Source organism: Chelonia mydas, chromosome 8 (assembly GCF_015237465.2).
Source record: "Chelonia mydas isolate rCheMyd1 chromosome 8, rCheMyd1.pri.v2, whole genome shotgun sequence".
In the NCBI taxonomy this organism is placed as follows: domain Eukaryota; kingdom Metazoa; phylum Chordata; order Testudines; family Cheloniidae; genus Chelonia; species Chelonia mydas.
In genome coordinates this window covers 78,066,651-78,090,963 of record NC_057854.1, presented here as the reverse complement: position 1 = coordinate 78,090,963, position 24,313 = coordinate 78,066,651, and the positions used below count along the sequence as shown (strand labels likewise).

At 42.2% G+C, this 24,313-nt stretch overlaps 1 protein-coding gene across 1 annotated transcript in view; it reads right to left on the bottom strand.

Moving 5' to 3' along the window:
* LOC102932468 (uricase) overlaps positions 1–18,726 on the bottom strand; it is a 44,027-nt gene extending 25,301 nt beyond the window's left edge. Inside the window, exon 1 of the mRNA XM_007068768.4 lies at positions 18,630–18,726. Within this exon, the coding sequence (XP_007068830.2) occupies positions 18,630–18,722 (93 nt within the window). The 5' untranslated portion in view covers positions 18,723–18,726. The remainder of the gene's footprint in view (positions 1–18,629) is intronic.
* Between the last annotated feature and the right edge of the window lie 5,587 nt (positions 18,727–24,313).

The window sequence follows — 24,313 nt, the reverse complement described above, 5'->3', positions numbered from 1 at the left end:
GTGTGTATAAGGACCCAATCCTGTAAAAAGAACAGTAGCATTTACTACCATAAGTAGTGTCAATCACTTTGATGGGAGTGGAAGGTGTTTAACACTTCACACCTGACACTCAGAGGTTTCTGGGATTAGGCCCAAAGGCTGTTGAAGCTGCTCAGCACTGCAGCTGTTCAGCAATGTATGTTTATTGCCATGAAACAATTCAACAAAAATGAAAACGTGTGGTTATGTCGGAAATTTTCATGGAGGCTTTTTAGTTTTTTGTCAGAAAACTGAAGGTCCCAGTGGTCAAAAAATAATAAAGCAAACACAAAAAACCCAAAATGTATACATAAATAAAAAGATCTGGTTTTCAGGGGTTAGGTGTTTTTATGAAAACCAGAAAAAAAAATTGGTTAAAACTGAAATTTTCTCACAAAAATTACCATTTTGTCAAAAGAACACTTTTTGTTGAAAAAAAAAAAGTTTAGGTAAAATATTTCAAGCCACTGTTCTCACCACCCTGTCACATGGAAGCCGTTAGAGAGACAAGGTGGGTGAAGTAATATCTTTTATTGGACCAACTTCTGTTGCTGAGGCAGACCAGCTTTTGAGCCACACAGAGCTCTTTTTCAGGTCTGGGAAATGAACGCCCAGCAGCAAAATGCAAGGTGGAACAGATTGTTTAGCATAAGTAGCTAGCACATATTGTAAGGGACCATTTAATCAACACCAACAGAGGTAGGTCCAATAAAAGATACTACGTTAGCCACCTGGTCTCTTTGCTATCCTAGTACTGACACAGCTACGACTACACTGCATGGAAGCAATTGGCAGTGAAGGGCAATTAGCACCTTACAGCACTGAGCTTTCATTGTAAATGAAACATTCCTCATTGTCTTCATTTTTCAACATCTATTCAAACTGTTTCAAAGAGGTAGCCGTGTTAGTCTGTATCAGTAAAAACAACGAGGAGTCCTTGTGGCACCTTAGAGACTAACAAATTTATTTGGGCATAGGCTTTCGTGGGCTAGAACCCACTTCATCAGACGCATGGAGTGGAAAATACAGAAGCAGATAAAAATACATGAAAAGATGGGAGTTGCCTTACCAAGTGTGAGGTCAGTCTAATGAGACAATTCAATTAACAGTAGGATACCAAGGCAGGAAAAATAACTTTTGTAGTGGTAATGAGAGTGGCCCATTTCAAACAGTTGACAAGAAGGTGTGGGTAACAGTAGAGGAAAATTAGTATGGGGGAAATTAAGTTTAGGTTTTGTAATGACCGAACCACTCCCAGTCTTTATTCAGGCCTAATGTGATGGTATCCAGTTTTCAAATTAATTCCAGTTCTGCAGTTTCACGTTGGAGTCTGTTTTTGAAGTATTTTTGTTGAAGAATTGCCACTTTTAGGTCTGTTATTGAGTGACCAAGGAGACTGAAGTGTTCTCCTACTGGTTTTTGAATGTTACAATTCTTGATGTCTGATTTGTGTCCATTTATTCTTTTGCGTAGAGACTGTCCGGTTTGGCCAATGTACATGGCAGAGGGGCATTGCTGGCACATGATGGCATATATCACATTGGTACATGTGCAGGTGAATGAGCCCCTGATGGTGTGGCTGATGTGATTAGATCCTATGATGGTGTCCCCTGAATAGATATGTGAACAGAGTTGGCAACGGGGTTTGTTGCAGGGATTGGTTCCTGGGTTAGTGTTTTTGTTGTGTGGTGTGTAGTTGCTGGTGAGTAGTTGCTTCAGACATCAAGAATTGTAACATTCAAAAACCAGTAGGAGAGCACCAGCACAGGTCTACAACAGTTCATGGAGCAGAGCAGATTATCTGCAGGTTTGGCTAGAACAAGAAGCCCCCATGAATTTGGGTTTTGAGGGGATTTGTGGGGGGCTAGGAAGTGGTGATATCTGCTGATTGTGCCAACTTCAACACAGAGCTAAAGACTAAAGCAGCCATTCAGCTCTAATAATTTAATTCCTTTCCCCTGCCCCCGCCCCTCTCTTCTGTTTGTCTGCCACACCCACTTGTTCTATCATTTTTTTACTTAGATGGTCCACTCATTGGAGCAGGGACTGTTTCCTCTGTATGCTTGTACTACATCTAGCACAATCAGGCCTCTTTCTATGTAGGTGCTTTGGAGTCTACAGTAATATAGATAAATAATAACAATAATTAATGAGAAGCTGACTGCAATGAAGCACTCAAAGAAAGTAGTCTAGAGCATGTATTTAGGGAAACCTGTATTTGATGGAGCTGTTTATTTCACCAGGGATATCCATGGCAATTGAACTACTGCTGACTATATAGAATACAGTTTGTAGAAGATTAAACTGTGTTAACAGTCTGTAAATACACAGCATGCTACAGTTTGTTAAAGTACAAATCTGTTCTGAAAAGTAACACTGTAATAAGGGCAACCTTGAATTCCATGTTTATTGTCTCTTAATTATTTCATTATCAAATATGCTCAATTTGTTGGTAAAAACATGTATCTCCTGGCTCCTACACTTGGAAATTCAATCTGGCACTTTTTCATGAATCTCCAGGAATAACAAAGGCTCTGCAGGGCAAATTAGACTCCAGGTGACATCTGTGAAACCCCCATTGCTTTCTGCACATTTTTGTAGGTGTAACTGATTGAAATTTACTAAATAATTCTGTTGATGAAGTACAAGGAGGAACAGAATCTAGCTCATTCTCTCCTAGCTCTGTTAGGTCTGAAGAGGTAACAGATGTAAAAAACAATAAAAATTACTTTCTGTCACTAGATGTGACACAGACAGCAGAACTGTTTAATAAGACAGCGTCATTTTTCAGCATAGAATTGCCCTGCAAACTATTCTAAATAGCAATGGACGTGCTTCAGGGTGTCTAGAATACTAAGGGCCAAAGTCAGACCTAATGTAAGTGGATTTAATTTTGTTAACTTCAATAGAATTGCAAGCACTTACACTAGGGCTGAGTGTTGCCTAAGATTTATGTTTCCACTGGAGCAAATCTGCGTAGGGCTGCCATCCACAATGGCAATAACAGAACACTGACTCACGCCATGGATATGTTTCTGTTTTATATATTTTTATTATTTTTAGTACATACTTTAAAATGTTTTCAGTTGAAGTTTATTTTCATGGATACAGTTCTCTCTGTGGGAGGCCCTGCTGACTCAAAGCTCTCATGTGGCACATAGCAGAAGGGGATGTTGGCTTATCCATCCCAATAGGATGATTTATAATTTCTAGTTATCCTTCATTGTTGCAGGTCTCTTCTTTATAAGTTACCAAAGTATATAAGAAAAGAAAGCCCTGGGGCTGGGCTGGAGTACATGTACATGGATTCTTTGACGCAAGTTTGGCAATTGAGTAAATTCCTGATCAATATGACAGAGTGCCCTGGGGCAAACATTAAACCAACTTTATGAAGCTTATAAATCCAAGGCAAGACTTATTTCATTATCAGTTGTTAACACATTTACTTAAACCTTCTAAAATGTAAATGAAATGAAACCAGTGCCAGATCCCTAATACGTTTTTATAAGCATAGTGTGACCTGATTGAGATTTATTTTAATAAAAGGAGGAATACATTGACTGATTTGCACCAACATAGGTCTACAAAAGTTCACGGAGCAGAGCAGATTGTCTGCAGGCTTGGCTAGAACAAGAAGCCCCCATGAATTTGGGTGCCTTCTGTGTTCAAGTCAAACCTTTCACAAAGTTAAAATATTGCTAAGAATTAGATTGTAAACTCTTTGGGGCAGGGACTGTCTTTTTCTGTGTTTGTACAGCACCTAGCGCAGTGTGGCCCTTGCGCAGGACTGGGGCCGCTAGGCACTACCATAATATAAATAATATAGTGCCAATAGAAAAGATATTTAAAATTAAAATTATTACACTACCTCTAGGGTTCCTATTCTGCCGTCCTCACTCATGCTGAGCAGTATTTTAATCTGTGAGTACTCTCATTGGAATCTCTTTGACTACTTCTACAATAACATACTACTTGATGGCCTGATATTACGTTGCCTCACATCTGGCATAAACATTTACACATGCGCAAAGTGGTTGTAAAATCATATCCGATCAAAGCGGTAGCAATTTATGCACATTTTACACCCATATAAATGACTATACAAGAAGAAAGGAAGTGAATAATCAAGCCCAACCTAAGTATGGGTGTCAAAATTAAGCCTTATGTGTATAACTATTATTTCCACCTGTATAATCTAGTATGTAAAGTTTCCTCCTTATTGTTCTGATCACAATTGTTCTTTGCCCTTCAGTTCTAAGCAACTTCATAACTGTCCATAATCTACAGAGTGTAATGTCACTGTCCCCCCGTATCTGATCACAAAGAAGTGAGTTAGAGACTGAATGTTAATCTTGGCTATATTTTTAATCTTTTCCTATGTTCAGGTTAGAGGAGGTAAATAAGGCATTTTTGGGAACAAATAACAGAAATATCCAAAACATAAAACTTGATAATGGGGGGGGGCCTTTGGGTTCCAGTGGGGGTGGGGCCTTGGGCAGAAGGGGCTGGGCCAGGGGCTAGCTAGCCTCTGCGAGCTGGTGGTTCACTTGCCACCCAGACCTGAAAATCAAAAAGGAATCCTACAAAAAGTGGAAATATTGATAAATTGCTAAGGGAGAATACAGAAGAATAGCACATGCATGTAGGGACAAAATCAGAAAGGCTGGGGCAAAAAATGAGTTACACCTAGCCAGGTACAAAAAGGCAATAAGAAAAGGTTCTTTAAATACATTAGGAGCAAGAGAAAGATGAAGGAAAGTGTTGGTCCTCTATTTAGTCAGGAAGGAGAGTTGATAACTGATGACATCATGAAGGCTGAGGTGTTTAATGCCTGTTCTGCTTCACTCTTTGCTAAAAAAGTTAATGGTGACCAGCTGCTCAACATGGTTAATATTAACAAAAAGGGGGAAAGAACACAAGCCAAAATAGGGAAAGAAAAGTTAAAGAATATTTAGATAAGTTAGATGTATTCAAGTCAGCAGGGCCTGATGATATTCATCCTAAGGTACTTAAGGAACTAGCTGAATCAATCTCGGAGCCATTAGTGATTATCTTCGAGAACTCAGGAACAAAGAGGACCCTGGGAATTATAGATCAGTCAGCCTAACGTTGATACCTGGAAACATACTGGAACAAATTAAACCATCAATTTATGAGCAGCTAGAGGATAATAGGGTGAAAAGGAACAGCCAGCATGGATTTGCTAAGAACCAGTCATGCTAAACCAATCTCATTTCCTTCTTTGATAGGGTTACTGGCATAGTGGATAGAAAGTATTAGACGTGATATAACTTGATTTTAGTAAGGCTTTTGACACAATCTCACAGGATATTCTCATAAGCAAACTAGGCAAATGCAGGCTAGATGAAATTACTATAAAGTGGGAGCACAACTGGTTGCAACACCATACTCAAAAGAAAAAGAACAAGGAGTACTTGTGGCACCTTAGAGACTAACAAATTTATTTGAGCATAAGCTTTTGTGGGCTAAAACCCACTTCATTGGATGTATGCAGTGGAAAATACAGTAGGAAGATAGATAGGTATAGATATACACACACAGGGAGAACATGAAAAAATGGGTGTTGCCATACCCACTATAATGAGAGTGATCAGTTAGGGTGAGCTATTATCAGCAGGAGTAAAAAAAACCTTTTGTAGTGATAATCAGGATGGCCCATTTCCAACAGTTGACAAGAAGGTGTGAGTAACAGTAAGGGGGGGAAATAAGCATGGCGAAATAGTTTTACTTTGTGTAATGACCCATCCACTCCCAGTCTTTATTCAAGCCTAATTTAATGGTGTCCAGTTTGCAAATTAATTCCAATTCAGCAGTTTCTCATTGGAGTCTGTTTTTGAAGTTTTTTTGGTGTAGTATTGCCACTTTTAGGTCTGTAATCGAGTGACCAGAGAGATTGAAGTGTTCTCCGACTGGTTTTTGAATGTTATAATTCTTGACGTCTGATTTGTGTCCATTTATTCTTTTGGCCAATGTACATGGCAGAGGGGCATTGCTGGCACACGATGGCATATATCACATTGATAGATGTGCAGGTGAACGAGCCTCTGATAGCGTGATAGTGTAATAATTTCTCCTGCTGATAACAGCTCACCTTAACTGATCACTCTCATTATAGTGGGTATGGCAACACCCATTTTTTCATGTTCTCTGTGTGTATATATATATATATCTATCTTCCTACTGTATTTTCCACTGCATGCATCTGATGAAGTGGGTTTTAGCCCATGAAAGCTTATGCTCACATAAATTTGTTAGTCTCTAAGGTGCCACAAGTATTCCTCGTTCTTTTTGCTGATACAGACTAACACGGCTATCACTCTGATACTCAAAAGAGTTATCAATGGTTATCAACAGTTATCAATGGTTCACTCTCAGACTGGGCAGGTATATCCAGTGGTGTTCTGCCAAGGGTCAGTTCTGGGTCTCGTATTATTAAATATTTTCAAGCTTGGAGGGTTGCAAGCACTTTGGAGGACAGGATTAGAATTCAAAATGACCTTGACAAATTGGAGAATTTGTCTGTATTCAATAAGATGAAATTAAATAAAGATAAGGGTGAAGTACTTACGTTAGGAAGGAAAAATCAAATACATAACTACAAAATGGGGAATAACTGGCTAGGTGGTAAGTACTGCTGGAAAGGATCTGGGAGTTATAGTGGATCAGGTATTGAATATGATGCAATCTGACACTTGATTTTCCATTACCAAAACTGCAATAACTCTTAAAGATGGATATGAATGAATCACAGTTCTCAAACACTGTACCCACCCATTACATAAAGAGAGTATGGAGATTCCCCTTCAGGTGCAGTTCTATTCTGAAAAATGGCATTGTGAGGTTCTGTGTTTGTCTCTGAATCATTTCTGCAATAAAAGTGCTCAACTTTTTACAAGTAAAAAAAATTGTTTTTAAACTTCCAGCACAGAAAACTCAATCGGGGCTCTGAGAGTCAAGCATTGTTCTTTCCTTTACTGGCCTTTCACCAGTAATAAAGGTTCTGCTTGCTAGAGTGAGCCCTCAGTGAGACATGTGCAACCCCATTGCCTTCAGTATGTTTGCACAGATGTAACTGGTTGGTGCTTAGTAAACAATGCTGTTGATGAGATATAAGAAGGAACAGAATCCAGCTCACTCTCTTTAAGTTATTTTGGTTCTGCAGGCTTAACAGGAGTAAAAAAAAGCACTAAGAAATAGGAAAATAATAAAAAAATCCTGCTCTATATCTTTGTCATCTGTGGCTTTTGATGAGGTCCCTAAGCACACAAGTCCAGTTAGAGAGATAGGGCCAATTAACCCTGTTACAGGCTGCACCTGGAGGAGAGCGAGAGCTGATAAGGTTTGCTGGCTGATGAAGCCCAGCTGTAGGAAGAGCTGGGCTAGACATAGAATAGAAGCTGGTGGTAAGAGAGGGCTGGAGGGAGGAATTCTGCAGTCATTCCCTAGAGAGGAGAGTAGGTAACAGACAAGGGGGATTTCTAGAGGGGAGCAAGCCCTGAGATCCTGGCTTGAGATACAGACTCTGGCAAGAACCCTAGAGTGGTGAAATAGCCATAGGTAGCAGAGAAATCTCTATGGGTAACCCAGAGGTAAGTCAGAAGATAGGAAGGGAAGTAGTAAGGAGCACAGGGAAACAGCAGCAAGGTCTGGGAATGAGCAAACTGAGATTGCTGGGTAGAGGGGTCCCTTGCTGGAACCCGGAATAGTGCGTGGGCTGTGTTACCCTACCAGCCACTGGGGAAGTGGCATAGTCTGAGAAGTGTTGTGGAAGACTACCTGAGATGGTCATCCACGGAGAATTTGATACTATCCCTGAAGGGGAAAATTATAGTTACCTGGCCAGAGGGCTAAGCCACAAAAATCACCCTGAGTGATGAAGAGGGAGTAACCTGACTCGAGAGAGAGAGAGAGACAGACAGACAGACACTCACCATGGAGTTAGTAACTGAAAGGGGTAGCATCAAACTGGTCATGAGCTAATCCCCAGGTAGGCCACAATGTGTTGCCACAGTGGTGAATAAAAACAATGAGGAGTCTTTGTGGCACTTTACAGACTAACAAATTTATTTGGGCATAAGCTTTTGTGGGATATAACCCACTTCATCAGATGCATGGAGTGGAAAATACAGTAAGCAGGTATAAATATACAGCATATGAAAAAATGGGAGTTGCCTTACCAAGTGGGGGGTCAGTGCTAATGAGGCCAATTCAGCTAGGGTGGATGTGGCCCATTCTCAACAGTTGACAAGAAGGGGTGAATATCAACAGTGGGAAAATTACTTTTTTCAGTGCTAACAAGGCCAATTCAATCAAAGTGGATATGGTGAATACAGTGGTGAATGTATCCCTTGATAGGCCTGCTCAGGTGAAGTTAATGAGAAGTCACTGAAGTCAGTGGGAGTCTTTCCATCGACTTTAGTGGAAACTGGGTCAGATCCTAAAGCTAACAAATGTGACTGGACACAGACTGGGAGGCAAACAGATCTGCGGAGAAAGAAGGTGCCTTTTTTACACAGTTATATTTTTTAGAAATAATCCTACTTTAAACCATAATTAATTGCTCAGAAATGATTCTAGTGCATTTCACTTTTCTGCAACAAATAAGTAAATGAATAAAATACATTTTCAAAACACAAATTAAATGTTCTGTTTATGGTCTTCCTCTTCCATCAATATGTATCTGCAGCAGGCAGAAATATTCTGTATATGCTAGAGAAAAAAATGGGGAAATGCAAATGTACTATGTGTTATTTCATTTGCAATTTCAGTAGAGATGGGCCTAGTCCATTTACTTTGGATCTGGATTTTCAACATGCCAAATCTAGGTGTGTTGGGGTTGGAAATTTTGGTTTGGCTTATTTTAAAGACAAGGGCCATTTGCAAAATTTTAACCTAGATTTGTATTCATATTTCAGAAGTACAGCTGTTTTTAGATCTTGGGTTTGGTGCAAGACCATATCCCTGTTGTAGGGTTATAAATTTTTTCTGACTTGTCACTATCAATTACTGGCATATGGTCAGTCACCACTACTAATATTTTTGTGCCTTGCTCTATGTGCACTCAGTCTACATGACTCATTCTCCCCCCCCCCCCCCCCATGAAAATGTCTGCAGAGGAAGCTGATATTGCAAAGCAAATGCTCACCCACCACAAGCAGTAGGCAAAGATTTCCTTCCCCTTTCCTCCTCAGAAACCAGAACTGAACTGCAAAGTATACAGAATGCCAAGAGAGGCAACTCAGAGAATTTGTGGGGTTTTCTTGAAGTACTGATTTCTGGAGCCTGTTTAATGGGGAAAAGGGGATGAATGAATTGACCTGCAGTTCACTGAACTTCCAGATGAATCTGGAGATTGTAACAGAAGCACAATGATACAGGGGGGAGTCACTGCTGGATAAGTGAGGGGCCAGGAATAAATGGGAGCAGTGGATGATCCCAACTGCCCTCTGTTGCTTCTTGTTTGCACTTAGTGTGTTATCATGATATGCATAGAGAGACATGATATGAAACACCCCATAATGCATAGCATGGTAGCTTGCTGAATTCGAACCACAAGAGGCAGCAAATGGCAAGAGGGCAGCACATATAAAACTGAGGTATCTGGACCTATCAGAGAATCACAACATGAAGTGCTGGCTGCAATGCTTACAACCCCCTGGATGGCCTAGGATGTTCACAAGAAATGCAAGACAAGTGCTCGGTGGGTTCAAGGAAAACTGCCAATTAGAGCTGTGTATCTGGAGAATATTACCAGCAGCAAACCAGCTGGTATGCATTGACTTCTTGCCTTTAGAAGTGGGCAGAGAGAATATTGGGAACATTTTATTAGTGACTAACCATTTTATGCAGTATGTGCAGGCATATCCAACACATGACCAGAAGGCCACTACCATTGCTTGAGTGTTGTGGGAGAAATATTTTTCAGTGTATGAACTTCCAGCTTAGGTTCATTCCAACTAGTGATAGGATTTTGAGAGTTACCTTCTGAAGGTGGTGCTCAGGATGGCAAGAATTAAAAAGTCCAGGACAACCCCATATCACCACAAGGTGACCCTCAGCCAGAGCAGTTTAATTAAACTCTGTTAAATATGCTGGGGACTTTGTCCAGAGCAGAAGACAACTTGGAGCCAGCATGTTGTAGTTTTGGTGCATGCCTACACTGCCACAAAGAATGATGCTATGGGAGTTATACCATATTTCCTGATGTTTGGGCAAGAACCAGATTACCCATGGATCTGTGCTTTGGTGTATCAGAGGATGGAGATAGCTCTGAGATGCATCAGCAGTATGTCTCCCAATTAAGATAAGTTGTGGGATGCTTATCATTTAGCTATGTCTGCAGCCTGCAAGAACACAGATAGTAACAAGCACCAGTATGATGCTAGGGTGAGTTTGCAGGAGCTCCAGATAGGAGACAGAGTTCTATTGCAAAATTTGGGAGTTGCTGGCAAACACAAGTTACTTGACAGACAGAAGGCACTACTTTACCTACGGATGAAAAAACGGGGAGATCTGCCAGTCTACAAAATCAAACCTGAGATGGGACCAGTGAAAATAAAGACCGTACATGGAACCTCTTACTACCAGTGGAAGAATTAGTAGGCACCCCCTACAAAATAGGCCATGACATGGGACCTGGGTGGCAAAAAGGTGCTGGACCGAAGCCATCTTCCCGCACAGGTAGTGGGCCCCGTGGAGCTAACCCACCACTACCCAAAGCATCTGAGAGTGAGTCTGAAGAGAACACATTCTGGTCTCAATCTGCTGAACTCAGTGAGAGCTCCACTTCTTCATTCCTAAACCGCATGGCAGAAGCTTTAGGCCTGTTGCTGGCAAATCCATGCCACCAATGAGACCAACCTGAAGTAAGAAGTCTGCCCAATCAGTGCTTCCAGACCTCCTTGAAGAAAGACAGGAATCAGATAACCCAGCTAGGTTGTTGGACAGTGGGGACAAACAGGTGGAAGGTGCCCCTACTGCTCTGGACCCTCCAGTACTAGAAGAGGAGGTCCATGGGCCTATGCCCAAGAAGTTGTCCCCCCTGCCCCAGCAATGCCCATTCTCAATAGGTATGACAGGATTATCAGGCCAGCAAACAGGCTAACTTATGATGTTTCTGAAGTGGCTTGTGAAGGCTTGTGACACTTGGCTCGCAGGCTTGTGACAACCATAGTAGGCATCCTAAGACCCTATGGGGAGAACTAGTAGACCTGGTCTAATATGGAGTGCAATTGGCCGGGATGACAAATTCTCAGCTGTGAGGAGAATGTAAGCAGGGTCTGAATGCGCTCTCCCCTGACATCTAGTGACAACCTGTGGGGAAATGACTTCAGGAGTGGACCGTATTTGCATAGACACACCTACTCTGCCTAGGTGTCCGCAGATGGAGTTGCTTTACCAAATTGATCACTTTGGCGCACAGCTTGTACCTCCTGTGTCCGATGCTGTGTCATGGTGTTCAATAGCCAAGAGTATCCCAGGACTCAAACTACCACTTTAACTGTTGTCTGATAATCCTGGCCTCCAGGCCAAAAGTTAGTCTTCACAACCAGACACTCAAAGGTTAAGTTTTAATTCTTATTCTTAATTATCTTATTATTCACACGCAAAAGTGTAAGAGATGCTTCACAGAAGACAAAAAAGACACAGCCCTTACGCCAAGGAGCTTAGAGTCTACATTTTAGATGTGACACAATGAGTAACGGTGACTAACAGTAGGGAGGAGATGGGGTGACAAAGGATAAGTGTTACAGCAATATGATCATATGGATGCCTGGTTTACGTATCACACGTTTTGGGGGTATAGAAACAGATGCAATTGCAATTCTGGTTCTCTTTGATTTGAAGCAGCTTTGATTAGTTTTTGCTTTCATTGTATTTTCATGACAAATGAAAGGTATCTACTGTCAAAATACTACAGGCAAACATAAAGAAAGAATAGATATCCCAGTCTCTTCATTTCCCTAAAGAGTGCTATGATCAATAAGAAACTCTATGGATCTTCTAAAAGGATGGAATCTCAGGCAACCTGAGTAAAACTTATATTGCACTTCATTGATTCAGAAATCTAGTACGTGTTATATTCAGTCATCTAGATTTGAAATGCCTACACTTTTTAAAACACATATGTGTACATTTTTCTTTTTAAATCTGCCACTCTGTTGTCAAGAAGTTAAACACTGAATGCAACGATATCTGCTGTTCTGGTGATTAAAAAGAATATCCCAATTTTATTCTCCCTCTGCTGCCCACCTCATCCTCTGCCCTGGAGTGAAGGTTCTGTTGCTGGAGAAGAAACCCAGTCGGGTCTTTTCTGTGCTACCGCTAAGGGGTTCCAGTTGAGATGAGGCTGCTGCTCTAAGAAGGCTGATGCCTCAGACCCATGGCCCAGAGATGTGGGAGAGCTAGTTGCCTAATCCTGTTTCTGGAAACTCTGGAGCGCACTTCTCAGTGTTCAGGTGTGTCTGCAGGAGACATCCCCATGGCTGTTCTGGCAGGGGGGTACTATCCCACTCAAACAAAAGGGGAACATTAAAACAAACTAAAGCTACTTGCTAACGGAGCAGAAGATGTAAAAATCAGACCCAAGAGGGCAGATCCTTAGTTGGGATCCTTAGTTGGGATAACTGTACTATGACAATTTACACCTGCTGAGGATCAGCCCCAACATGCCTGACACAAACTCACAACAGCAAGGAAATGTGAAATCAACTTATATACCTTCTGCTCATTATACTCCACTACCAACTAGTGATTCCTTTCAGCTTGGCTGTGGTTACAGGAAGAGGGGGTTATTTTTGAAGAAACAAATGAGTAAATTCTTTGGCCCTTCTATTCTCTTAATGCATACACACCTCTAGCTCCCAAAGTTTAGCCAAGGAGAGGAAGAACAACTTTGAGGGAGCCCCTTCTTTAAATATTGGCAACACATCACTGGAGTCATTACTACGCTCCATAATTATCCCCAGAAACACCTACACCCATATGTTAATTGATATGAACTACTATATGGATATGGTTATACCTTTATTTTCAGGTATTCAGAAAAATACTTCCTTGGGTTACTCAGCCCCCTAACTTCATTAAAAGACATGAAACCATCTGCGCCCATGGTGAAATATGCAGGAGCTGGAGGTACAGCATTGTCAGCTGTCTGCCATAGTCTGCGAGATGCCTCAGCACGAGAAATCAGTATGAGCCCAAGGCTAACTGTGTTCACAGCATGATGCAAGACCTGCTTTTTCACAACATCCTTTCTACAACAACAGGGCTAAAGAAAGACCAGACTCCATAAATACAGACAGAAAATGACAGAGAGAGAAGGGGGGGGGGATTAAAAACACAAGGAAAAGTGCAGCAAAATCTGGATTAGAGAGCAGAGATCATTCAATGTACTGTGATCCTAGACTGGAACGTCATGCCTTGGATACCACAGTGATTATGTACTTTATAAATACCCAGATTATACATTAGATTCATAAGGTTTTATACTGAGATATTGGACAAAGTAACCTGCATCTTCAAGGTTAGAATGGATTAAGAGACCAGTCCTTCCGGATTCTCAGCAATTGGTCCTCAGAACCTTTTAGAACATACAACTTATCAGCTCAGGGATCAACCAAAGACATCAAAAAAGTGGGATCTATTGATGAGCTAAATTTTATATCCTTTCCATTTTAAATAAGTTGCATTGTTCCATGTATATTTTTCCATAGGGTTTTTAATCCATTTACTTAAGAGTAAAGATCCTTCCATACTTATATTTAAATATCTGAGGTATATTGTACAAGGTATATTTGATATGTTAATTATTTTTTTAAAAGTGAAATAGTAAAATATTAAAAATGAGAATGAGGAAAAAATTATCCAGCTTTCTATTGACAAAAGGTTTATGTACAGTGTAAGTGACTCCTGTTGATTTTAGTATTACTTCATTGTTTTTACAATTTTGTTGATCTAAGATTTGCGCATGAGATGTTTGGGGACAATTATGAGACTCTTGAAAGATGAGTAGAAGTAAGGAACATGCTCCCATCCAACTGACCACTTTGCAGAGCTGGAACAATGTTCAAACAGTGCAGTTTTATAAGAGTGGAATATTGTCTTCACTGCAATCCAGGACCATTCAAATTTGTGTGTGACAGGTCCAGGGGTGAAAGTAACTTAAAGGACTTACCGGTACTCTGGAGTCCTGAGCAGGGGGGCATGGCCTCAACTGGAAGAGGCGTGGCCTTTAAATACCCGGGCCCTTTAAATCAAGATTTAAAGGCCCCAGGGCTCCAGCTGTGGCTGGGAGCCCTGGGGCCTTTAAATCACCCCCGGAGCTACCAGCTGCAGAGGCAGCTTGGAGCCCCGGGGCGATTTAAAGGGCCCCAGGCTCTGTCTGCCGCTACCGCAGCGGAGCTCTGGGCCCTTTAAATCACTGCTGGAGCCCTGCCGCTGCTACCCCGGGGCTGCGGCAGAGGGGCTCGGGTGGTGCTTTAAAGGGCCCAGGGGCTCCGGCCACTGCGGGGAGCCCTGGGGTCTCGGGGGGCTGCTTTAAAAGGCCCGGGGCTCCCCACAGCGGCTGGAGCCCCTGGCCCTTCAAATCAGCACCAGAGCCCTGCCGCTGCTACCCTGGGGCTCCAGCAGCGGGGCTCGGGGGGCGCTTTAAAGAGCCCGGGGCTCCCTGCAGCAGCCGGAGCCCCTGGCCCTTTAAATCACTGCCGGAGCCCTGCTGCCGCTACCTTGGGGCTCCAGCAGTGGGGCTCGGGGGGCTGTGGCCACTGCAGGGAGACCCGGGGGCGCTTTAAAGGGCCCAGGGCTCCTCGCAGCAGCCGGAGCCCCGGGCCCTTTAAAGCATGGCCGGAGCCCTGCCGCCGCTACGCCGGGGCTCCGGCAGTAGGGCTTGGGGGGTGCTTTAAACGGCCTGGGGGCTGGGGCTGCGGCCGCTGCCCCGGGGCTCCAGCTGTGGGGCTGGGCGTGAGGGGGGGAGGCTTTAAAGGGCCCAGGGCTCCCTGTAGCGAGCCGGGGGGTGGGAGGTTTAAAGGGCCCAGGGCTCCCCGTAGCAGTCAGGGAAGCCAGTCCAGTCTGGCACGGCATACTGGCACTTGTCGGTACACCGGACCGGGCCGGCTTACTTTCACCTCTGGACAGGTCCAACAATAATTCATATTCCTACCTGCTGTGAATTGGAGAAGTGAACAGAGATGTGAGAGAGAAGGAGGTGTTGTATTAAGTTGCGTAGGAGACCTTTTACGGTACTGAAATTTCACTGGAGTGTGATGCAACTCATTAGAAGGGACGTCCCTCTTTTAAAACCCAGATTGGCCTCCATCCCAAGCTGATCTGGTGATAACTTGCTTTCTGTAATTTGGTGACATCAGAAAAGTTGACTCATGACACTGGGGTGATAGACAACATTATTTATGTTTTTAAAAAGTCCTTTAATGTTTAGAGATTCTTATGTTCCTTTGATTTTTTTCACATCCCTCATTTCGGGTCATTGTCTTACAATGTGTCCCACATTTGAACTTTGGAGACTGAGAGGAGTTGAATACTCCGTGAACTGCCTGTGATGTGCTCTAAAGCTCAGAGGGCAGCAGCTTAAGAACATTCCCCTGATAGAACAGTCCCATAGAATATAATAGAAATGAAACCAGCACACTTCTATAGAAATGTAATAAGGTTCTATAAAACCAGACCAGATTTAATGGAGAATGTAATCCTTTCAATTGGTGCTGCAATATTATCTGCTCCCCAAACTCTGAAAGACTGGCTAGGCAGGTCATTCTCATCCTTGATTCTGACTTAGCTGCTTTGATTCAGGAAGGATTTTCTTCTCGCTGCTTTCCTCTCTGGCTTTTAAAGAGAGCAGCTGGGAAGAATCAGGATCAGGAAACCCACTAACTCCCCAGTTCAGAGGAAGGAAGGCAAAATAGCAGGTGGATAAATGTGCCAACTGCAAGATGGCAGGAAAATCACATGACATCTTGGCCTGTATAAAGGACTGCATTATGTTCAGTTGTTGCCTAGTTAAAAAACTGAAGTTGGAGTTTTGGATTTTTAAAATAATTTTGGAGCCAAATTTTCAAAAAATTTAGGCATCCAAACTGTGTGCACAAATGCATGTCTAATTTCTCCAAGTGGGTACCACAGTTGTGCATGTAAATCTGTTTGCTTTTGGTGCCAACAGCTTACATTTGCACAGAGTTATACACTTGATGCATCATAGTAATTGTGTGTACAAATTATTCACATAACTGTGCATCTCAATGCAGTACCCTGAAAGTCTAACCTTTCATACTTCTGTGTGACCTAGCCCCATCATTTCCCACAGCTTGGGGTGTTATTTAGTAACAGTGAACACATTTTCACTTATGTTTTATATTATAAAAATTGCAAGACTCACTAAAAGCTGTGTGATTAAGCCATAAATTTTGGACTTGTATTTCAAATACCCCCAGACTGTTGGGGTGTTGAAATCCAGAGTTTGCTTCACACCCCTCTCTTGTGCTAAGCCTCTCTCTATTGGAAGTCAATATTTATATCTCTTCCATGCAGCTTTGCAACTATAGGTGCTTATGCATTGGTCTGATTGTTCTCAGGATCTATGCTTTGGTACCCTGGTGTTGGTGCATTAGAAATGCCTAGATGGGGTTAGAGTGCATTTAAAGTTTCCTCTGGCTCAGGAATCTGCTCCATCTCTCTCATACAGGTCCAGTAACTCACATGCATTGTGCAGGTGAGATCCTGCATCTTTCCCCTGTCACCTGCACATCTTCCAGTCCATACAGATATGATCACTCTCACCCTGAAAGCAGATGGGATCTGCAAGGAGAGAGAAATGGATCTGGCCGTTTTCCTTTAGCGCTTGCACAGTGAAGTGGAGGGCAGAGAATGAGCAGGGAACAGAACAAAGAAGCAGTTCTGCCTCTACGTCTGCAGGGGTCACTGTGTGCAGGGGAGATCAGTTACTACAATTGTTCCCAGCTGCCAGAGGGCCCTGTCTCCCATTCCTCTCTGCAATCACCTGTGCAAAAAGGCAAGGGACTGGGGAAATACGAGTGAAGAGGAGTGTGAAATGAAGAGGAGAGAACTCAGGAGACAGGAGATGAGAACTGGAGGAGGAGAGCAAGTCAGGGAAACAAAGGACCCAAGGCAGGAGCGGGGAAGACAACTGATGGAGAGAGAGAAACAAGAGGAAGAGAGTGAGGTGGCAGGAGCGGTGAAGGGCCAATAGCAGTGGAGGTGGGGAATGAGGGTGAGAGAGACACATGATAGAAGGACAATGTGGGAATAGAAAACCCAAGATGGGGGGAAGAGAACAAGATAAAAAGGGGAGGCCTCCCTAAAGGGTGGGGGGAAAGGAACGGAGAATCCAAGGAAGGAAGGAGTGAAGGGAACTGGACCTGGGGAGAGAAAGTGCTCTAGGAGCTGAGTAAAGCAGACTTGGGGGTGGGGGGGAAACAGGGGACCTGGGGAAAAGGAAAATGAAGGAGATGTACAGAGAAACCCTGAGGTGGAGGGGAATGGGAGAGATTAAAGGCCATGGGGCAGGATAGCAAAGAACCAAGAGAAATAATTAGCACTTTGCACTTTCCTTCCCTATAACTCACTGCACTTTACAAAGCATCATTCACCCCATTTTAATGATGGGGAAGTTGAGGCAGAGAGAGATTACAATGAAAGACCTAAACTGAAGTCACTTGTCCTGGTTAGTAGAAGATTCAAGGTCAGAACTCAGACATCTCCACTTGAATGTCTCGGGGAAAGAGAGAAGAGATTTCACACACAAAAATAAATACTGAATTAAACACCTGAAAAGAATGTAAGATCAGAGAAAACTAATTTGAGAGGGTCGGGGGAACTTCATTTAAGCAGTGAAGAAAAATGAAGTGAGGTAGAGACAAACCTATCTAGCCCTCCAAACCCTTTCTATATCTACAAGCATCAGTGAAAAGCGAAATTAAAAGATTATTGAATATGCTAAAAATAAGAGGGGAAAGTCCATGACTTAAGCAGTGACCCTAAACAATTCATTAGAGTGAACTTAGATTTGACCCAAAGTTCAATCTTGTAAAAATAAGTTTAAAACCAACAGGTCACTTTTTTTGTCATTCCAATGACAACAGGTTTTTTTTAATTCCAATGGTTTTAAACTAATAAAAATTCCCCTGCAACGTTTGCAACCCAAACATTAGAGCAGAGAACCTGAAAATTAAAGTAATTCATTCATTTTCGCTGCCCAGGCTGAGAGAAATGCACAAATTAAATAAAGAGCACAAATAATAAGCAAGTTGGGTTCTTCACATTCTTTCATTTGGGTGTTATTAGTAAATGCCTTTGTTTACACCTTTTTTGGTTTACAGATAAAAATCAAAATTAGGTTATAAACTCCTCTGCTTAGAAGTTTTACCTTATTTCATCTTACCTCCCAACTGTCACATTCTTTTCTACTCAGTTTTAGATGCTAAATAGGTCACATTTAGTTGTCAGAGAACTCTGTGCTAAACTGATTTGGCAACTTTAAAATAAATAGGTGAGCACAAAAATATAGCTTTACATTTAACATCACTGCTTCTCACTGCATTGAGAGTGTTAAAACTTACTGGTAGGTGACACACCGCTGGCCGCTGCATTGTTACTTCCGAGTCCTGGATCACTGAGAAGAGTAATTGCTGCTGCTCTATAAATGGTGTCATCTTGATGTCAGAGGAGGAGCAATGATTGGGGGATGGCCTCACAAATGCAAATATTTCACAAAGTATTCAGCAGCACGTCATTTTTTTTCTGCCCTGGGCAGAAACTTTAATGAAGGAAAATACCTATGGCAAAAAAAGAACGCTACAGCTAATATAGAGACAAGGGGACTGATCCTGATCTTGATCCCACTGAAGTCAATGGGAATTTACCCTCCACTTATGTGGGAGCCGCACTTCAAGACAAAGCAATCACTAAAAAAATTCCAAGGGTGAAATTGTAACTCAGTCATGGTCTATGGCATAAGCTAAAACATAAACAATATTTGGCCCCACTAACAGCTAGTGTAATCCTGCAGTGGGGGATGTCTACTCATCAACCCTGTGGTGTCTATGGGTACATCTAAATTGCAGTAACAGGGTCGACTACATCAGTGGGAGTAGACATACCCAAACTAGTTTAAATCTAATCTAGATAGCTCAGGTCCCAGAGTAGGGAAGCTGCAGCAAAACAGGCTACCCCGGCAATTACCCAGGTACGTTTGTGCAGCCCACACTAAACTGGCTTCACTGCTCCAGGACTCAAGCTATCTCTACACAAGCTGCAATCACATCCTATGATTGCAATCTAGACATACCTTGTGTGGCTGCCAGACCTCAGCCCCTGGGAGCAGTCCATGACTCTGCCATGCTGGCTGCTAGGAATGACATCAGAGAGGCCCGATGCATGTGCAGTTTCCTTGGCTCTGGAGAGGGGCAGGTTACCCTGATGCTTAGCCATGATTAAACTCAGAGGGGTGTATGTCCCAGAGATCAGTACTGGATGACTATCTATCTTAGGTTCTTATCTGTCCCCATTACCATAGTATCTGAGCACCCCACAAACATTATTTGTATTTACCCTCACAACACCCCAGGGAGGTATGGAGGAATTATTAACCCCATTTTGAAGATGGGGAATGGAGACACAGAGCAGCTAAATGACTTGCCCAGGTCACACAGGAAGTCTGTGGCGGAGCAGGGACTTGACCCCTTGTTTCCCAAGTCCTAGGTTAGCGCCCTAAACACTAAACCATCCTTCCTCTCTCACTGTTCAGAACAGCTGGGAGAGAAGCAGCATGGATTGATGCACAGTGTCTCCTGTTCCTCCCCAGTGCTTGGGGATGAGGACACATCCCCCAACATCTCCATTCAATACTCCCCACTAGCACTTCCCCCCTTTTCGGGAACCATCCTCATCCACTTTTCTTCTCACCCAGTTTTTCTGCAGGCCTTGTTCCCAGGGACAAAGGGGAATGAAGATCTGTGGGGGGCTCCTTGGGAAAAATTCAAAGGCAGGGAACTAATTTGAAAGATCTCCCCACCTTCCTGAGCATCTCTGTGGGTGCTATCATACAGCAGGCATGGACAGCAAGGAGAAATGTGGAGGAGCACAGCTCCCCCTCCTCTGCTAAAAGCAAAGTTAGAGTCCACCCTCCACCCCATCCTGGGCTCTCCTTTGTCCCATTCTCTTCCCTATGTCATGTAAGATGATACAATGTCATCACCACATGATGGAAATACCCACAACTACTTACAGCTGGTAGAACTGTTGAGCTCCTGCTCCTATTTGGCTTAACTTTAACCACTGGGTACAGAGTCCCTGCTTGACCTCTTCTGTCAGTGCAGTACAAGAGGGGACTCTTTGGGGGCACCGAAAAGGCCCTTGTTAAAATTCTGCCACCAGATTGAGTGAGGATTGGGATGATTTCCCTTTAAGGAGTCTTTCTTCTCAGGATACTACTAAAGCTTTTCCAGAGAGGTTTGTCTTTCTTGCTCATAAAATACTTCTGAAAAGCTAGTTCTATTTCCTTAGAATAAGCTTGACTCCACTCAATGGCTGGTATTTTTTTAAAATGCCCTGCCAAAGAATACACCTCATTTGCCCCCCTTCCAATGGTACACATTTTATATGGTGCTGTACTCCATTCCATGGAGTCTTCAGGATCAAAGTACAAACATTTCCGGAAGAAGTACTTAACTGAGCCAAGATAGCCAGCAACAGCACTTGGCAATGTTCAAGGTCCCATTTGTATTGAGTATGCCTAACTTCATACTAGCAGCTGAAGAGAGGATGCAGGAAATGTGGGCTGCTGGTTCGGGAACAGCTGTGGATTTTGAAAGCATTGAAAGCTGTGTGAAGCAATTTGGGTTTGCATGATTAGCTGGATGTTTTGCCTAAAATGACTGTCAGTGAAATAAATTACAATGTTAATGCAATAAAGGTGTGACATGCAGGAATGCTGGTAAGGGACTGATCTTTATTTCCTGGACACAGTCTCAAAATGTGTCATAATTACAAAAGGTTGGTACCACTGTCACATGGCAGGGTTCAGTATTCGCTTGCTCCGGTGGTTCCTGTTACATATGCTCTGTTTTTGAAATATCAAATGCAAATAATATTATAATGTCTACTAAAAATAACAGACACAAGCTAATATAGATAATTCATAAAATACCGAGGTAGAGATGTATAGTACCTCCATCTGAGCATTGGACATGGGTCAGTAACTACCATCATTGAACCTCAATGGCTTTTTGATCACACAGCCACTTCTTGTTCTCCAAACAGTTCCTTCTGCAATGGCCTCATCAGTTGCTTAGATAGATTCACCACCTGGAGTCTGTGTCTGATATACCTGATGGTGCTCATTGTCAGTGAATGTGAACAGCTGTCTCTGACCACTGCCGATAGAATCCTGGATGCCCTCAAAAGACAGAAAGCCAGTGTTCTCCTTGGTTTTGTCTCACATGTCTTCTGTTCCTCCTGTAGGCTTGACCCTGTGGATGGTTATGATGCCTGACCTTGGTGTGGGTGGTTAGCAGTTACCTTAGCAAGCTCCAAGTCACTTTTTGTTTGAAATCTAATATTCCATCTGACTTGGAATGGAGGTAACTGTGTACTTCTGTTCTAGTTTATTGGCATGCAGCTCTTTTACAAGTATTTCAGAGGCTATGTCTGCACTACAGCCGGGATCAAAGCTCTGAGATCAATCCACTGGTGGTCGATTTAGCAGGTCTAGTGAAGACCCACCAAATCGACATTAGATCGCTCTCCATTCAACCCCTGTACTCTACCCCGACGAGAAGAGTAAGGTAAGTCAACGGGACAGTTTCTCCCGTCAGCCTTCCACGGTAACTCGACTTAAGGTACGTCGACTCCAGCTACGTTATTTATGGAGCTGGAGTTGCGTAGCGTAGGTCGACTTACCGCGGTAGTGTAGACATAGCCAGAAAGAGTTGTCTTTGGCTCAAATGCTGGTTAGATGCTGGCATTGAGGTTTTTGTCCTTCTGAACATCAGTCTTTGAACTGGTGATTCCAGTTAAGCACTGCAAGTTGTGTTGCAGTATTCAAACTATGTTAAAAGTATGGAAACCAGTGTTCCTGCTCCTGCTTTTCTTTCTTTCTTTTAAATAATCAAGCTCTTTTCTGTGTGTACTGAATTTTCTGCTAATTAATTTTAGTGTGCATAGCATGGATATGACATGGTGTGCATAAACTGATCTGTGAAAGAGAACTGCCCAAATGATCCACTTTTAAATTGTGGGCCATTGTCTGTTATTAACTTTATGTCACAATGCCAATAAACATAAATTAATGTATTGTGCAATCATTCAATTTAAAAAAATCTGAGTAGTAATTCACTAATAAGAGGCCAGCTCTTTAATTTAAATAGATGTGTGCCAAACTGAAACAAGAGCAATCAAGAATTCCATGTAGTTTTACTGTTCTTTTGTATTTTGCTTCCTGCGTCTATTTCAGATTTCACATTTGGATACCTACCCTACAGTGGCAACATTCACACCTGGCCACAACAGGACATCCTGGGCTCTTGTTTTATATTTTTCAGTGTCCAGATAGGCACTGTGAATCATGCTTTTAGCATTTTTTACTTTGTTTTTTGGGATATCGTGACCCAATGTCCTTTATACAGAATCTCAACATATGCAGCAATTTTTGCTCTGTGGTTCAAATGAGGTTTTATGCTTGGAGGTAGATGGGCTTTTATGATTGACTATCCATCAAGAATTATTATTTTCTCAAGTTACCTGTAAAATTTGATCATTTGGGGTTTCTCCTTTGTGTGTGACAATTTCTGTTTTTGGAAATATCCATTTTATCCCAGCAATGCATTTTAAAGTGTGCATGTTGAACATTGTGCTAAGCTACCAATATACTTTGTATATTTTTTTCAGAAATGTCTAAATATTTCCAACAAATTTGAATTTAATATAAGTATATTTGCCCTTGGTGGTGTCCCCCTTCTTGCTTATGTTTATGGCAGAATGTGTTTTATGTAAGACGAAAAGCAAATTAATATATTCCACAGTCTTTTGCCCCTTCCCTGCAAGCACATGTAGTCTTGGGTATGAGGCTTTTTATAGAAAATTGAGGGGAAAATTTGTGGGAGACTCTTTTTAAAATATCAGGAGCACATAATTGATATTCTGCACTAGTCTCATGATCACTAGCCATTCCAATGGGACTGCTCACATGCTTGAAATTAAGCACATGCTTACATGCTTTCCTGGATCACGATCAGAGTGCTCAACACTGCAGAAACAAATTACACGCTCAGACACCAGGGTACTGGGCACATTAATTAGACTAGATTAGTCAAACCAGTGTGGAGTTCCCATGTAACAAGGGCCCTGGATTTGGCACTAAAAAAAGAAATGTAAAGATGTTTGGTTCTATCTGCATCTGAAGTAAATACAGTGTAAAGTATGTATAATGAATATAATTTCAATATGCCAGCATGTTAAATGCAAGATAGATTAACATTTAGGTAAAAGTTGTGGAACAGGCTAAGCTCTTCAAAAAAACATACATAGTAGTTTATGCACTACATTTTGTATTTGGCCATATGGTCATGAGAAGAAAAGCATTTCTTGTAAGAGGAAGTAGGTGTGGCTAGAAACTCCTACTGAAGAGATTTTTTTAAAAATTAAACCTGCTGATGCTGTTCTGTTCTTGTGTTTGAAGTACTAATTAGGAATCTGGCATCCAATTAGGATAATTACTGCTTTTTGAACACAGATTTTCTAAGCTGGAGAGACCAGTTTTCACAAAACTCGTTAGCAAGGCTTTTATGTGACAAGCATTACAACATCAGAAGAAACTGTTAATGGCAAATCAGAGATCCTGAGGGCAAATCTTGGCTTCCTCATACCTTCTCAGGATTGAGTTTTCCAAATTAAGGCCAAGTTTTTCAAAAGTGGTCTGTGAATTTGTGCACCTCCGTCGTGCGCTCACACCAGTTGAAATCAAGGTGAGCTGCCCATGCCCAGCACTTCTGAAAATCAAGTGCCCAGATGTCTTACGCTGGGCATTTGAAAACTGAGGCACCCAAAATTAGTTGCTCCCTTTAAAAAAAAAAAAAAATAGGGCTAAGCTTTGAATGTGTCACATACAGACACTTCCTCTCCATACTTATAAATACTAATTTCACTACCAAGAGAAAAACACTAAAATGAACAAAAAAATAAAATCACATACTATATTTTTTCTTCTACAAATTTATCCTAACTGGAGGTTTCCTAATATGTTGAG